Below are 17486 nucleotides of genomic sequence, written 5' to 3'. Positions count from 1 at the left end.
TATATATTTTAAAACTCGCGTACTATTAACGATGGTATTCATAAAATAACCCTTTATTTATTTTCTCTATACATTATAATACATAATACATAGTAATACATAGAGATAATACATTCAATTATAAGTTCATTAATTTAATTAAAATTCCACTAAATATAATTTAAAATAAATAATTATACTGTGAGAGATCAGTTTGGTAAAAATGCTAAAGGTAGACCAAAGTTTGGGTTTGTTGATATGTTTATAACAGATCTAGTGCGACATCTAGCGGAGCAAGTATGAGTTTCAGGCCACTCCAGTGACAGTGCACTGCGTGAATCCGCACCACGGGCAGCTTGGTGCGGATCTATGATGCTGAGACTGGGTTTCGCATGGTCTACATCATCAACCACCACCAAACACATCGCACAGGCCAGGCTCTTCACCGGGTCCTTTCTGCGAAAAGACAGTCTTCATACTTTATATAACAGCCGGTGCTCTGGACTACCACAAGCCCTCCAGTTTGGCCAGAAGTCAGTGCTTGCCAGTACCAGATTGTCCTGGGACAGCTTCAGGTAGGCACTGACCTCTGACACAGTCATGCTGAGTGCTTCATGTCTGATCGCGTGCTTACACAACCGATTATAAAACGGCGCAGGCTTCGTTAGCACTGGAGCTAATACAGAGACCTTGTTACAAAACGATTATATGTACAAAACATAGTAAGCTTATGCCCAAAAATGCTGTCTAGGGCAAATAAGAATGTTGAATTCATATAAAAATGCTTTCTAGACAGGCAGCTTAATAAGTTTTGAGACACAGCCATTGTTTATATGCAGAAAAACGCTTGCTATTTAGTTACTGTTCCAAAGTTTGTTTACAAATAAAAGCTGGCATATCCTTCCCTAAACTGGTTTTCTGACCAGTTTAAGCTGGTCTTAGCTGGACAGCCACCTCAAAAGTTCGCAAAACCATTCTTTTTATTATTTTCTGGGCCCTGTTTACTAAGGTCCCCTGTGAGCAGTGGCTCTCAGTTAAAGCATTTTCAATATCGATTTCAATCACCACAGATATGTCCTGTGATTGTTTTAGGTCTTCTGGAGTGGTTTTCTTCAGCATGGCGTCTGGGAGTGATGGACCGGACACATTACAGACCCCAAAACACATCAATCGCCTGAGTAAAGAGAAGTCGTCCTATCTGTTACAACATGCCCACAACCCCGTGGACTGGTGAGGGGCTCTGAGATCTTTAGGCTTACTGTAAACACAAAGTCAGTTTAGATTATTCATTTTTGGAGAAACTGTCAACAATAAGCACCCTGTGAATACTTCTTAAAATGTGCAATTCTTGGTATAACTTCTCTGCATTTCTCCTGTATTACTGTAGTGTAACTTGTATTAATACCCTGTACCCTGTATTAGTGTATTTTCTCTTCAAAATAAATAAATAATTCATGGAAATCAAATATTTTAAATAATATAAATAGAGTTACACAAAATTTAATTACAAATAAATTATACTGTGATGTCTTGTCAAATATTTCTTTCACTCATACAAAACGTCAATATTTTATACTATATTTGGTGTTGACTTAAATACAAACCAAGTTTAGATAATGCCTGATTTGTTTCACCAAGTATTTTTTCATAATTTTCTGGTGTTTTTTCTTTACTAGGTATGCTTGGGGACAAGAAGCCTTTGATAAAGCGAAGAGTGAAGACAAGCCCATTTTTCTTTCAGGTAACTTGAAAGAATACATGTTGGATCCATGTTTTGTTAATGTTGTTTAACACACAAGCCTACATAGTACAGTCTTTACTGTTTATTATTGCTTACAGTGGGTTATTCCACCTGTCACTGGTGTCACGTGATGGAGAGGGAATCGTTTGAAGATGAGGAGATTGGAAAAATCCTCAGTGAGAACTTTGTCTGTATAAAGGTGGACAGAGAGGAGAGGCCTGATGTGGACAAAGTTTACATGACATTTGTGCAGGTAGGACCAGTAGAATTTGTGTGTTGTCGACGGCATAACTTACAAAGTGTCATGTATAATTGAAATACGTTGAATGCTTTCTGCCCAGGCAACCAGTGGCGGTGGTGGCTGGCCAATGAGCGTGTGGCTCACACCAGATCTCAGGCCATTTATAGGTGGCACTTACTTCCCACCCAGAGACAGTGGAAGAAGACCTGGACTGAAAACTGTGCTTTTAAGAATTATAGAACAAGTAAGAGCCAAGATTTAAGTTTCTTATATTTTGGAATATTTTACACTTCTTCATATACAGTGGGGCAAAAAAGTATTTAGTCAGCCACCAATTGTGCAAGTTCTCCCACTTAAAAAGATGAGAGAGGCCTGTAATTTTCATCATAGGTATACCTCAACTATGACAGACAAAATGAGAAAAAAAAATCCAGAAAATCACATTGTAGGATTTTTAAAGAATTTGCAAATTATGGTGGAAAATAAGTATTTGGTCAATAACAAAATTTCATCTCAATACTTTGTTATATACCCTTTGTTGGCAATGACAGAGGTCAAACGTTTTCTGTAAGTCTTCACAAGGTTTTCACACACTGTTGCTGGTATTTTGGCCCATTCCTCCATGCAGATCTGCTCTAGAGCAGTAATGTTTTGGGGCTGTCGCTGGGCAACACGGACTTTCAACTCCCTCCAAAGATTTTCGATGGGGTTAAGATCTGGAGACTGGCTAGGCCACTCCAGGACCAGGGCTCGCAAAATTTCAAAATCCCTGGTAGCCCTTCGGACAGGTACTCTTCAGATTTTGGTAGCCCGAAAATTAATTTAACTAGCCCGAATTAAAAAATTACTATTTTATTTTATTATTATTATTTGTTTTTGAAATATAGAAAATCAGATAGGAGTTTAAATGTCAATCAAAAATATTTTCAATACACAAATATCAACAAATATGAAGGAAGGAACTTTATTTCACTATTTACAGGGTATCTGCAGAATTTATGACCCATTTTAAGAGCTGCACAAGTAAAATGAACACAGAATGAGCGGGGTTGGACAATGTCTATGGTAACATACAGTTTTGAGCCATAAAATTACATGATTTACAGTTCAGATACAGGTTTTCACAAAAACAAAAAAACAGCGTTTCAGGCTATAGACCGTTTTTATGAAAAGGGATCAATCAAGCATATAAATTATTATGTTAATTTAAAACATATAAATATTACTGTCTTAATTGTTTAGATTTTTAGAAGGCACATCAACTTCTTTCTCATTTACAACTCTATGTGTTTGCTGTGTAAAAACATGAGTTGATATTTGCATTGATCTGACCATAAACAGCAAGAAAGGCTTATTGGAAATGCAAATTCATTCTCTGCCATGAGGTGGCGCTGTAGGAGCACTGAAATATAAACGCTGTACACAAAGCAGCTCTGCGCTCATAAACGCTGCTTTATCAGGAATTATAGGTAAAATGAAATTAAAATGCCAATGACACGTTTCTGAGGACAGTCGGTTACCTTCAGATACATTCACATAAAGACATCCGCGCCGCGTTTTGACTTGAAACGTGCAGCGCTCATTATTTATTCAACGACATCATTGCCTTTTGAAGTTTAATCCTGCCGTATCGCGACTCATGTCTTTCCGTCCCCAACTGTAAGACCTCTTGAAATTATAATTAAGACATTTCTTATACCATTTAACGTATTTAAAACTTTTTATGGCCTTAATTTTGATACAACTCACTTTCAGAGTTTTTAAGGACCCGCGGGAGATCTGTATTTAAGGAGCCCGTCGGGCAGGCAGTGATACATTTTGGTAGCCCGACTGGAAAACACAATAGCCCCGGGATGTCGGGCTAGTGATTTTGCGAGCCCTGAGGACCTTGAAATGCTTCTTACGAAGCCTTCATTGCCCGGGCGGTGTGTTTGGGATCATTGTCATGCTGAAAGACCCAGCCACGTTTCATCTTCAATGCCCTTGCTGATGGAAGGAGGTTTTCACTCAAAATCTCACGATACATGGCCCCATTCATTCTTTCGTTTACACGGATCAGTCATCCTGGTCCCTTTGCAGAAAACAGTAGGTATGGTGTTCTTTGGATGCAACTCAGCATTCTTTCTCCTCCAAACACGACAAGTTGAGTTTTTACCAAAAAGTTCTATTTTGGTTTCATCTGACCATATGACATTCTCCCAATCCTCTTCTGGATCATCCAAATGCTCTCTAGCAAACTTCAGACGGGCCCGGACATGTACTGGCTTAAGCAGGGGGACACGTCTGGCACTGCAGGATTTGAGTCCCTGGCGGTGCAGTGTGTTACTGATGGTAGCCTTTGTTACTTTGGTCCCAGCTCTCTGCAGGTCATTCACTAGGTCCCCCCGTGTGGTTCTGGGATTTTGCTCACAGTTCTTGTGATCATTTTGACCCCACGGGTGAGATCTTCGTGGAGCCCCAGATCAAGGGAGATTATCAGTGGTCTTGTATGTCTTCCATTTTCTAATAATTGCTCCCACAGTTGATTTCTTCACACCAAGCTGCTTACCTATTGCAGATTCAGTCTTCCCAGCCTGGTGCAGGTCTACAATTTTGTTTCTGGTGTCCATTGACAGCTCTTTGGTCTTGGCCATGGTGGAGTTTGGAGTTGGATTGTTTGAGGTTGTGGACAGTTGTCTTTTATACTGATAACGAGTTCAAACAGATGCCATAAATACAGGTAACGAGTGGAGGACAGAGGAGCCTCTTAAAGAAGAAGTTACAGGTCTGTGAGAGCCAGAAATCTTGCTTGTTTGTAGGTGACCAAATACTTATTTTACGGAGGAATTTACCAATTAATTCTTTAAAAATCCTACAATGTGATTTTCTGGATTTCTCATTTTGTCTCTCATAGTTGAGGTATACCTATGGTGAAAATTACAGGCCTCTCTCATCTTTTTAAGTGGGAGAACTTGCACAATTGGTGGCTGACTAAATACTTTTTTGCCCCACTGTATGTATCCTTTCATAATAATAATATAGCAATATCTTGAATATACAGTATCTCACAGAAGTGAGTACACCCCTCACATGTTTGTAAATATTTTATTATATCTTTTCATGTGACAACACTGAAGAAATTACACTTTGTTACAATGTAAAGTCGTGAGTGTACAGCTTGTATAACAGTGTAAATTTGCTGTCCCTTCAAAATAACACAAAAGTGAGTACACCCCTAAGTGAAAATGTCCAAATTGGGCCCAGTGTGTCAATATTTTGTGTGGCCACCATTATTTTCCAGCACTGCCTTAACCCTCTTGGGCATGGAGTTCACCAGAGCTTCACAGGTTGCCACTGGAGTCCTCTTCTACTCCTCCATGATGACATTACGGAGCTGGTGGATGTTAGAGACCTTGTGCTCCTCCACCTTCCGTTTGAGGATGCCCCACAGATGCTCAATAGGGTTTAGGTCTGGAGACACACTTGGCCAGTCCATCACCTTTACCCTCAGCTTCTTTAGCAAGGCAGTGGTCGTCTTGGAGGTGTGTTTGGGGTCGTTATCATGTTGGAATACTGCCCTGCGGCCCAGTCTCTGAAGGGAGGGGATTATGCTCTGCTTCAGTATGTCACAGTACATGTTGGCATTCATGGTTCCCTCAATGAACTGTAGCTCCCCAGTGCCGGCAGCACTCATGCAGCCCCAGACCATGACACTCCCACCACCATGCTTGACTGTAGGCAAGACACACTTGTCTTTGTACTCCTCACCTGGTTGCCGACACACACGCTTGACACCATCTGAACCAAATAAGTTTATCTTGATCTCATCAGACCACAGGACATGGTTCCAGTAATCCATGTCCTTAGTCTGCTTGTCTTCAGCAAACTGTTTGCGGACTTTCTTGTGCATCATCTTTAGAAGAGCCTTCCTTCTGGGACGACAGCCATGCAGACCAATTTGATGCAGTGTGCGGCGTATGGTCTGAGCACTGACAGGCTGACCCCCCCACCCCTTCAACCTCTGCAGCAATGCTGGCAGCACTCATACGTCTATTTCCCAAACACAACCTCTGGATATGATGCTGAGCACGTGCACTCAACTTCTTTGGTCGACCATGGTAAGGCCTGTTCTGAGTGGAACCTGTCCTGTTAAACCGCTGTATGGTCTTGGCCACCGTGCTGCAGTTCAGTTTCAGGGTCTTGGCAATCTTCTTGTAGCCTACGCCATCTTTATGTAGAGCAACAGTTCTTTTTTTCAGATCCTCAGAGAGTTCTTTGCCATGAGGTGCCATGTTGAACTTCCAGTGACCAGTATGAGAGAGTGAGAGCGATAACACCAAATTTAACACACCTGCTCCCCATTCACACCTGAGACCTTGTAACACTAATGAGTCACACACCAGGGAGAGAAAATGGCTAATAATAAAATATTTACAAATATGTGAGGGGTGTACTCATTTCTGTGAGATACTATATATATATATATATATATATATGTGTGTATATGTGTGTGTGTGTGTATATATATGTGTATATATTTATGACCCTGGACCACAAAACCAGTTATAAGGGTGATGATCTTCACTTAATGTCCTAATGATTTTTGGATAAAAGAAAAATCAATAATTTTGACCCATACAATGTATTTCTGGCTATTGCTACAAATATACCCCAGTGACTTAAGACTGGTTTTGGTCCAGGATTATATATATATATATATATATATATACAGGTGCTGGTCATATAATTAGAATATCATCAAAAAGTTGATTTATTTCACTAATTCCATTCAAAAAATGAAACTTGTATATTATATTCATTCATTACACACAGACTGATATATTTCAATTGTTTATTTCTTTTAATTTTGATGATTATAACTGACAACTAAGGAAAATCCCAAATTCAGTATCTCAGAAAATTAGAATATTGTGAAAAGGTTCAATATTGAAGACACCTGGTGCCACACTCTAATCAGCTAATTAACTCAAAACACCTGCAAGGGCCTTTAAATGGTCTCTCAGTCTAGTTCTGTAGGCTACACAATCATGGGGAAGATTGCTGACTTGACAGTTGTCCAAAAGATGACCATTGACACGTTGCACAAGGAGGGCAAGACACAAAGGTCATTGCAAAAGAGGCTGGCTGTTCACAGAGCTCTGTGTCCAACAGTGTTAATTTTGGCAGGCATTTTTGATTTAGTCTTAGTCTTTATCTTGAGACGAAAATGCTTAATAGTCTTAGTCACATTTTAGTCATTTGAGTCTTACATAGTTTTAGTCTAGTTTTAGTCAACGAAAATTAATTGTATTTTTTGTCAACTTTTAGTCATTACTTTTAGTCAAAGTGCAGTTAACAACATTTATTTTGGTAGCTATTTTATATGTAGTATTCAAACAAAAATAGGCATCAGTTCTTCTCTCTTTAGACCAAATCAGTTAAGCTTATGAAAAATTTGAATCAAGTATTGAATTTGGAAAAACGGGAATAAATTTTCATTTTTTGGTAGAGATTCAAATTAAACTCATTTTTCAGATACATTAGCTTTACTTAATTATACATTTATTTAACATCTTTTGTTGGTTAACATTTATGACACGGATAGGAATGCTGTCCCTTTAAGACGGAAGGCATTCATGTAATACTGACACACATTCAGTTTTCACCCACCTGTTTACACTCACTTAAGCCATAACTGATTGTATTTATGTGAGATACTCTGACTCTACACGATAGACACAGGACTGCTGTGTGTGTATTTGAGCGCTGAGAAATGATTGCGTGCTGTATGAGACTGAAGAAGTGGAGTGTGCGCGAGAGAGAGCACTTCTATCAGCGCGATTCTGCCTATCCCGACTTCACTAACTTTAAGTTAATCGGCAACAAACTGTGACTCCCGGGAAAATGGGATGTCTGGTCACTCTATCCCTAACCCTTCAGGTGCTGAGGCCATTGTTTCAGATCGCTAGTTCGCGTTTTGGTAGCCAATCTGTCCGCTGCGGCTGCCATACTGAGACTAGATACACAAACGCCCCTCATCTGATTGTAATCCGATGACAGAGACAAACATTTTGAAAGACAAGACAGTTAACTTAGCCTATTGGATATATTTTGAATGTCCGGTAGTCCTCAAATAACATTTTAGTCCCGTCTCGTCTTGTTAATGAAGACGCGGCATAAATTTCGTCATAGTTTTTATCATCAGATATTAATTTTAGCTCGTCAACGTCTAGTCTTAGTCACAGAAAAAAGGTTCGTTGACGAATATTTCTCGTCTTCGTCAACGAAATTAACACTGGTGTCCAAGCACATTAATAGAGAGGCGAAGGGAAGGAAAAGATGTGGTAGAAAAAAGTGTACAAGCAATAGGGATAACCGCACCCTGGAGAGGATTGTGAAACAAAACCCATTCAAAAATGTAGGGGAGATTCACAAAGAGTGGACTGCAGCTGGAGTCAGTGCTTCAAGAACCACTACGCACAGACGTATGCAAGACATGGGTTTCAGCTGTCGCATTCCTTGTGTCAAGCCACTCTTGAACAACAGACAGCGTCAGAAGCGTCTCGCCTGAGCTAAAGACAAAAAGGACTGGACTGCTGCTGAGTGGTCCAAAGTTATGTTCTCTGATGAAAGTAAATTTTGCATTTCCTTTGGAAATCAGGGTCCCAGAGTCTGGAGGAAGAGAGGAGAGGCACACAATCCACGTTGCTTGAGGTCCAGTGTAAAGTTTCCACAGTCAGTGATGGTTTGGGGTGCCATGTCATCTGCTGGTGTTGGTCCACTGTGTTTTCTGAGGTCCAAGGTCAACGCAGCCGTATACCAGGAAGTTTTAGAGCACTTCATGCTTCCTGCTGCTGACCAACTTTATGGAGATGCAGATTTCATTTTCCAACAGGACTTGGCACCTGCACACAGTGCCAAAGCAACCAGTATCTGGTTTAAGGACCATGGTATCCCTGTTCTTAATTGGCCAGCAAACTCACTGACCTTAACCCCATAGAAAATCTATGGGGTATTGTGAAGAGGAAGATGCGATATGCCAGACCCAACAATGCAGAAGAGCTGAAGGCCACTATCAGAGCAACCTGGGCTCTCATAACACCTGAGCAGTGCCACAGACTGATCGACTCCATGCCACGCCGCATTGCTGCAGTAATTCAGGCAAAAGGAGCCCCAACTAAGTATTGAGTGCTGTACATGCTCATACTTTTCATGTTCATACTTTTCAGTTGGCCAAGATTTCTGAAAATCCTTTCTTTGTATTGGTCTTAAGTAATATTCTAATTTTGTGAGAGACTGAATTTGGGATTTTCCTTAGTTGTCAGTTATAATCATCAAAATTAAAAGAAATAAACATTTGAAATATATCAGTCTGTGTGTAATGAATGAATATAATATACAAGTTTCACTTTTTGAATGGAATTAGTGAAATAAATCAACTTTTAGATGATATTCTAATTATATGACCAGCACCTGTATGTGTATATATATATATATATATATATATATATGTGTGTGTGTATATATATATTTATATATTATTGCTTATTTATATATTTACATCATATTATTTTTATTTATATATTTTATGTATATTATATGTTGATTATTTTGATGACTTATTTATTTATTATTTTTTCCCCTAAATCTCCATATACTAAGGCCCCCTAGTGAGCAGTGGCAGTCAGTTAGGGCAGGGGTTTTCAAACTGTGGTCAGGGAGCCACAAGAGGGTGCTAAGGGGTCTGTGGAAAAGTTTAATAATAATATTAATAATAATAAGGACAAAATAAGTTAGCATTTAACAAATTGGACATTATTTCAATTATTTTATTCTACTAACTGTCTAGTTTTTTTTTTTTTTTTAGGATTATAAATCTAACAGTAGTCTTAAAGAGATCAAATTAATAGAAAGTAAACATTTTTCAGATAATATTTAACATGTACAGTACATTATTAAGTTCAAAGTTTTTAAAAAGTAAAGTAATACTTAATAATTAATTAAGTAATTAATATTCAGCAAGGATGCATTGACTTGATCAAAAGTGACAGTAAAGACTTTTACATTGTTGCTGATAAATGCTGTTCTTTTGAACTTTTTATTCATCAAAGGATCCTGGAAAATAAATTCAGGGTTTCTGCAGTAACTGTTTTCAACATTAATAATAATAACAATAAGGGAGTTTTCTTGAGCACAGGGGCGGATCTACCGGGGTGGCACGGGGTGGCAACTGCCACCCTAAGAAAAAGCTATGCCACCCCACAATTATCACAGAATAAAATATAAATGTAAGCAGTGCTTCATGTGCTACTTTTCAGCCGCGGCGATGACTTTCTGTCATATCGGACGAAACAATAACATGAAATCAATAAGAAGATGCCGATCACGAAAACTAATAGCAGAGTTAGGTAAGAATATTGTATTGACGTTTTCTCGATTGTTAACATAATATAACTGATTTTAGTTGGTCCATTTTCCCAAACCATTAATTCAGTTCTCAAAACAAAGACTCGTTTCTCAAAAAGTTTAACAATGAGTAAGTTAAACATTAGGTAGCAAAACTGATTACACCAATCAGAATCTCTGCATCCTAACAACGGAGAGAGGAGAGAGCTGAATGAATAATATACATGGGTTTTACACATTCAGTATAATTACAGTACAGTACCAGTACATTAGATGATGGAAATTTCCATATTCTATATATTCTACATATTCTACATGTTGTACACCTTCAAACGTGTGACTGTCAAATTTTATTTGTAATCATTTTTTATGTGTAGCTACTGCATGTTTTCAGAACTGAGAAATGACTGCCTATAGCTAGTCTTGTGTCAGGAGACCAGGAAACTGCTGTATACTGTAATGAAATTTGACCAAATGTGCAGCGGATGCTGAATTTACTTATTTTTATTTTGTTCATATACAATTCTTTGGTATTTGAACTTTTCTAGTGTTTTTCATCTACTACAAGATTACTTTACAGTAGTAAAATGAAAATGATCTGTTCCCCAAAGTTCATTGCTGAATTATTATTATTATCTGTAATTTAATTTATGTTATATACTGTAATAGACATTGAGCTGCAATGATAATTCCTGAATCCTAAGAGTTTTCTAAGTGTTATTGATCTCATGAGTGTTCACTGGGCAGGAAAGTCATCTGTGTATTTGAATTGTGTGTAAGTATTTAAGAATACCTGTAATAACTAGATTGAAAAGTTTGATAGACATTTATGCTGGCTTGTCTTAAATTCTTGTTTAAGAAACATAAATAGTTTGGTCAGTTAGATGTTCTAGATGTTTGGTAAAGTGTTGCTATAGGATGTTCTGGGTGGTTGCTAGGCTCTTGCAGTTGTTGGGGTGTTGCTAGACTATTTATAGTGTGTTCTGGGTGATTACAGACATTCCCACCTTTGGTAATAACAGAAAATCAAACATTGTTTTCAAAACTGATCCAGTTGCAATGCTTTAATATTATTGTATTTCTTTCTAATGTTAGAAAATTCAAAAGTGTTACTCTTAAACTTGCACTAAAACATGATTTATACCATCTAAGTAGCCTTTGTAATATGAATAGAACCGCATGTCTTCTTTAGTGATACAAGCTCAGAAACATTTAGAACCTGTTGAAGTTTTTTATATTGTGTATTGACTTGGTGCCATGAAGGATAATGAAATGTTATTTATTTTTCATTTTAAACAGTATAGATGATTACTTAATGGTAATGCAATATTTGTGAACAACTGTGCATGTCAAACAATCAATCCCCAAAAACTATGGATGGGGGCTTGCTTTGGTGTTGCCACCCCTCATAGACCCCGTGCCACCCCTTTGCCACCCTAAAAATATTTTCTAGATCCGCCCCTGCTTGAGCACATGAGCAAATCATCTTATTAGAATGATTTCTGAAGAAAATTCTGAATTCTGAAAATTCAGCTTTTAAAATTAAATTTTAAAACAGAATATATAATAAAAAGTTATTGTAAGTTGTAAGAAGGTTTAACAATATTACTGCTTTTCCTGTTTTTACTTTCTCAAATCCCTGTATTCTAAGGCCCCCTAGTGAGCAATAATTGTTGAGCATAAGCATAACTTTCCTTCAAAAAACTTTTTAATGGAATTGTATGTATAATATTTTTTCACAGTATAAATGGGTCTTTATACATGAAAATATATAGCTTCCTTTATATTGACAATGGCATCCAAAGTTTGAAAACCATGTACTGTGGTGCTCTGATGTCTGAGTACCTTCAAACTGTGTGTTTTAGTGGCAGAGCAACAGAGAAACCCTGGAGTCTAGTGGAGAGAGAGTACTGGAAGCCCTCAGGAAGGGGACCGAAATCTCTGCCAGCCCTGGAGAAACTCTTCCATCCGGCCCAGATGTTGCCAACAGATGTTACCAGCAGCTGGCTCACTCATATGAGGAAGAATATGGAGGTTTTCGAGAGGCTCCGAAGTTCCCTTCACCAGGTAAACGAAACACTGGGATGAACTGAAAAGATTTATCACTAAAACCTGTACAATATTTACAGTCAGTCATTAATTTGTTATTAGAACAGAGTCACAAAGAGAGTAAACACAATATCCTGTTGACTACCTGTCTTGTGAGTTAATTACCTGTCAAATATGCATCTGCATTAATAATGTAGAATGGCCTTGTGCTTTTCTTTTCTCCAGTGAACCTGATGTTCCTGATGTCATTTTGGGCGGTAAATCGTGTCAACTCTGAGGGAGCAGAAGCACTGCAAATGGCTCTTCACACTCTCAGAATGATGGCATTGGGGGGCATTCATGACCATGTGGCACAGGTGACTTGCAAAAGCTGTGTATTCAGAACCCATGTCGACTATATCAGTTCTTCCCTTTTAATTACATAACCAAACACAATAATCTTCTTTCTTTCAGGGCTTTCACAGATACTCCACAGACTCCTCCTGGCATGTTCCTCACTTTGAAAAGATGTTATATGACCAAGGCCAGCTTGCTGTGGCCTATATCACTGCTTACCAGGTGGGAATATGTTTGTGGGGGTACCCTTTGTGTTTAATATGTTTTTAATATAAGATATATTTTCTGTGCTTCTTATCTCTCTTGATAATTGCTTATGTCCAGAAAGTAATAATGAAACACTGTTCTGTATTTCTGGAGTTTGTAGACAGAATAAGTACATTATTGGTGTTGCAATTTATGTTGCTTATTTTATAAGATGCAGATGAGTTTGTTTCTTTATAAAAAAATATAGCATTACATCACTTGCTCATCAATTGACCCTCTGCAGTGAATGGGTGCCGTCAGAATGAGAGTGCAAACAGCTGATAAAAACATCACAATTATCCACAAGTAATCCACACGACTCCATTCCATTAATTAACTGTATTTGCTGTTTGTTTGTAATATATCTATAAAAATGTTTTTAACTTCAAACCATTGCTTCTGGCTAAAGTACTAGTCCTCTATTCTTAATATTGCTTTCTCCAGTGAAAAGTCCTCAGAATTAGGAGAGAAATGTGCACTGATCAATCTTTACAAGTGAAAACAGTCCAAAACAGTTCTAGACAAATATGTTGATGGATTTTGATGTGAGAGGACAACAGTGGATGAACTTTTGTACTTGCTTTTATCAGGCACCCATTCACTGCATAGGATCCATTGGGGAGTTTTTTTTTCTCTAAATCTGTTCTAATAAAGAAACAAACTCATCTACATCTTGGATGGCCTGAGAGTAAATTTTCAGCATGTTTTCAGTTTTGGGTGAACTGTTCTTTTAAGATGATTTTAAGATTTGTATAACAATCAACTAAAATTTTCTAGCTGTATATATGGCATTGGCTTGGCTGGGTGTGGTGTTATTATGGCTGTTGATCTCGGCAGGTGTCTGGGGAACGCCTCTTTGCAGATGTGGCTCGTGACGTGTTGCTTTACGTCTCCAGAGACCTAAGTGACAAGGTGAGTCGTCTTCTCCCTCATTAGATCCCGCATTTGGCATCAGTCATGCTGAATCAGCACCAAACTACAAAAGCACTGAAAAATCGCTTATTTATCTGTCATATTTTGGTTGTGAGAGTTACATTAGAGGTCAGTGTTTTCCCCACAAAAACATACAAAATATAGCTGAAACCTTCACATTCTCTCTGTACTATAAATCATCCCCTTGTTATTATTCTTTAAATAACAACCAGAGGTTCACTGTGTGCTGAAGTTATGTAAAGTAACATGTTTTAACAAAATAACTTGTGGCCAAAAGTAATGATGCCCTCAAGAAACCACAGTGTACCTTCGAAAACAGCCTACAAGTGGCAAAAAATAAATAAACCACATTTGATTATGAGCATCGTGCTGCCCTCTGCAGTCTGGCGGCTTCTATAGCGCTGAGGATGCAGATTCCTTTCCTATGGTGGAATCCACTGAGAAGAGGGAGGGAGCGTTTTGTGTGTGGACAGCAGGAGAGATCAGAGAGCTGCTTCCTGACATCGTGGAAGGCGCCGCAGGAGGCGCAACACAGGCGGATATCTTCATGCATCATTATGGTGTGAAAGAGCAAGGCAACGTGGACCCCGCTCAGGTTTGGGAATATGAGGTTTTTAATGAGAGCCAGAACCTTTCTAATCATGTTAGATTAGTTACAACATAGAAAAAAATGTTTGTGTATCAAATAATTAATTTGGATTAATTTTCTAAGTATGCGTATAAAATTGTCTTTATGTGTAGCTACCTGTTTCTTCCATTACCTTACAAAATGTTTTGTTTTTCCCTTGCTGTAATTAAAAAATATATATACAAAAATAAACTAATGTCTCAAATAATTATAAAAAATGATTTGCAAATTTAGTTTAACTACTACAATAATTATTGTAATATTATTCCAAAAGAAAAGCTTTGCAAATATCTTTAACTGCACATTGTCAAATGAACAGCCAGTCAATAATAATAATGTTTCACAAACCATAACACAAATTAGGTTTAATTTCCAATTTGCAGTTTTGTCTAGTAGGTTGGTACTACACTGATACTTACTTCACTAATGTCAAAAAAGTACGTTCTAGTAGAATGAATGAAATTCAGTGGTTAGCATTTAATATATACAACACCTAATTTGTGAACAAAGCAGGTTTTATAATGCAAATTTGTTTTTATGTGCATTTACTGATTTGTTGGTGTTTTTGTAGGACCCCCATGGAGAGCTGCAGGGTCAAAATGTGCTGATTGTACGTTACTCAGTGGAGCTCACCGCTGCTCACTTTGGCATCAGTGTGGACAGACTGTCCGAGCTGCTGTCCGATGCCAGGGCCAAGCTGGCCGAGGTGCGAAAAGCACGCCCACCTCCTCACCTGGACACCAAAATGCTAGCTTCCTGGAACGGTAAATTCCCGCATCCTGATTGGAAAAAAAGTAAATGTGTCCGCCAGTAATATACTACTGGAAATCCCAGAGCACTGAACCAGGAAAAGACTCTAATTAGAGTTAATTGCTTTTCATAGAGTGTTTTGAAATGGAAACAGCCATCAATTAATCAATGAGAGGCTGAGGCATGAAGAAAATTGGTAATACTTGCATCCCCTGAAGCTATATGTACCCCCTTCCTATCCTTGCGATTTTATTGATTTCGTTTTGCGAACAAGGTCCAGTGTTTGACAAGCTCCGTAAATGTTTTTTTTTTTCTTTTTCGACTGGGTTTGCTTTAATAGCAGTACTATAATGTTAGAGTTCTTTCATGGGGTGCTTAGATGTGGTGCCAAGCCTTTAAAAGCCCACAGAGGGGACCTTTGGGTTGTGGTCTTTGCCCTCGTTGTCTTTAATGAAAGGATATCAAAGCCTTTGCAGGGTGCCAAGGCCCCTTTGGAGCTCTGGCTGACAAAAGCGCTCGAAGAATAGTGACTAATGAGCTGATATCTTAATTAAAGAAAGCCTGAGACATTGTTTAATGAAACTGTTCCTTCCAGAGCTACGCTCCATTACATTCTTAATTCATACAGACTGGATATTGCTACCTGCAGAGTAACCCTTCGCATTAATCAAACCTGATAGGCCCACTCGCATAGCCGTGAGACATGTCTGGGCTGCAGGCACATGGGGTTCTGACAGGACTATTGTTAGTGATCCCCAGCCCTCCGAACACATTGTACTTTAGATCTTATAGTCTTAACGCCTCCTTTCAAAGCTCATCTGTCTTGGTTGACACCTACTGCACCTTTATCAAAATGTTTTAGCTCTTGTTGGGGGGAGTTTCATTATCTGAGGGGCAGAACCCTTCCTGAAAGTTTTACATAAGCAGGTTGTTTGCCCAAGTACTTTTGCTGGAGAAACCACAGACAGAAAATGGCTTCGTCATTTCAAGAAACTTGTTTTCTAAATTGAACTCGGTCCGGTTTTCCAAAGCTTGTAATCTGTGTCCACTTCCATTTCATTGTTTGGTCAGGGCTGATGTTGTCCGGGTTTGCACGTGTCGGAGCCGTGCTGGGCGACAAGGCTCTGCTGGAAAGAGCTGAGCGGGCAGCTTGTTTTCTCCGAGAACACCTGTGGGACGAAGAGGGCCAGAGGATTCTCCATTCCTGTTATCGTGGAAATAATATGGAGGTGGAGCAAGTGTAAGGAACATTTTCTGCTTTTGCAAAATATGTATTTAGCCTGCAAAAGCAGAGAGGCTGATATAAGAACATTTACAGATTATAAACAGCTAGTTTGTTAGCTTCAGTCTAATTTCCCATCATTATGAAGAGAAAAGCCTATTTAAAATAGCAATTTTAATTGTGATGTTAATTCGGCAAGTTTGTCATTGGAGAATATAGAAAGGGTGATTGGAGATGTTTTTACTAATCAATTGACGTTGTTAATTAAACCTAAAACTATTCAAATCTTAAATTTAAATGAAAATTAGAAATGCTGTTTTGGCTACTAACTGAACTAAATTAGGTTTAAGTTGAAGTACTAAAATTTGTAAAACTAAAACTGAAATAAAAATAAATTACACTTAAATAGAAATATAAAAATTACAAGCCCATAACAAAATTGCTGAAACTAACTAACATTCGAATCAAAACTGAAAAACTAATTAACTAATCTTAATAAATTCTATAATAGTATATAAATGCTACTAAAATAACACTGATTATGATGAGGGTGTATGTGCCTTTACAGTAGGCCAAGAAAACTAGCACACATTCTGTCTTGCATCCAGGTCTTAATTGCCTTGGCACATATCCTGCCAATGTAGAAATGCCCCAGAATCAGCACAATACAAAGCTTTTCACGTATGAAATCGCCCACAGACACACACACACAAATTCACTGGCCTCATTCTTGGGGTAACCTCTCATTTGTACCTCTCATTAACACACTGTGTCAGCACATCGGTCATCCCACAATGCTGAGTGTGCTTCTCAGGTCACGCTGATCATTTTTATGAGTTAACCCATACACCATTTATAACTGATTTCAACTGGCTGTTTTCAGACGTTTTTCATTGAGTGTTCCGCAATGAGATAATGAAGAAATAGCTTTGTCATGTTGTCACATCACATAATGTTTAATCAGGAGCACTTCCTC

General features: G+C 38.3%; 1 protein-coding gene across 2 annotated transcripts in view; it reads left to right on the top strand.

Annotated features, from left to right (window-relative positions):
* The first annotated feature begins 263 nt into the window (after positions 1 to 263).
* The window catches only part of spata20 (spermatogenesis associated 20), a 52247-nt gene continuing 35024 nt past the window's right edge, over positions 264 to 17486 (top strand). The window contains exons 1-12 of one of the 2 annotated variants that reach the window (XM_058793635.1): positions 264 to 554; positions 1072 to 1209; positions 1656 to 1720; positions 1819 to 1973; positions 2062 to 2205; positions 12212 to 12413; positions 12621 to 12751; positions 12849 to 12953; positions 13815 to 13889; positions 14293 to 14505; positions 15110 to 15302; positions 16360 to 16528. In XM_058793635.1, the coding sequence (XP_058649618.1) occupies positions 349 to 554; positions 1072 to 1209; positions 1656 to 1720; positions 1819 to 1973; positions 2062 to 2205; positions 12212 to 12413; positions 12621 to 12751; positions 12849 to 12953; positions 13815 to 13889; positions 14293 to 14505; positions 15110 to 15302; positions 16360 to 16528 (1796 nt within the window). In that variant the 5' untranslated portion in view covers positions 264 to 348. The remainder of the gene's footprint in view (positions 555 to 1071; positions 1210 to 1655; positions 1721 to 1818; positions 1974 to 2061; positions 2206 to 12211; positions 12414 to 12620; positions 12752 to 12848; positions 12954 to 13814; positions 13890 to 14292; positions 14506 to 15109; positions 15303 to 16359; positions 16529 to 17486) is intronic. The other variant, XM_058793634.1, reaches the window with a different exon arrangement.

Source organism: Onychostoma macrolepis, chromosome 12, assembly GCF_012432095.1.
Source record: "Onychostoma macrolepis isolate SWU-2019 chromosome 12, ASM1243209v1, whole genome shotgun sequence".
Lineage (NCBI taxonomy): Eukaryota > Metazoa > Chordata > Actinopteri > Cypriniformes > Cyprinidae > Onychostoma > Onychostoma macrolepis.
The sequence above is the reverse complement of the archived record's forward strand: the minus strand, read 5'-3'. Positions and strand labels throughout refer to the sequence as shown.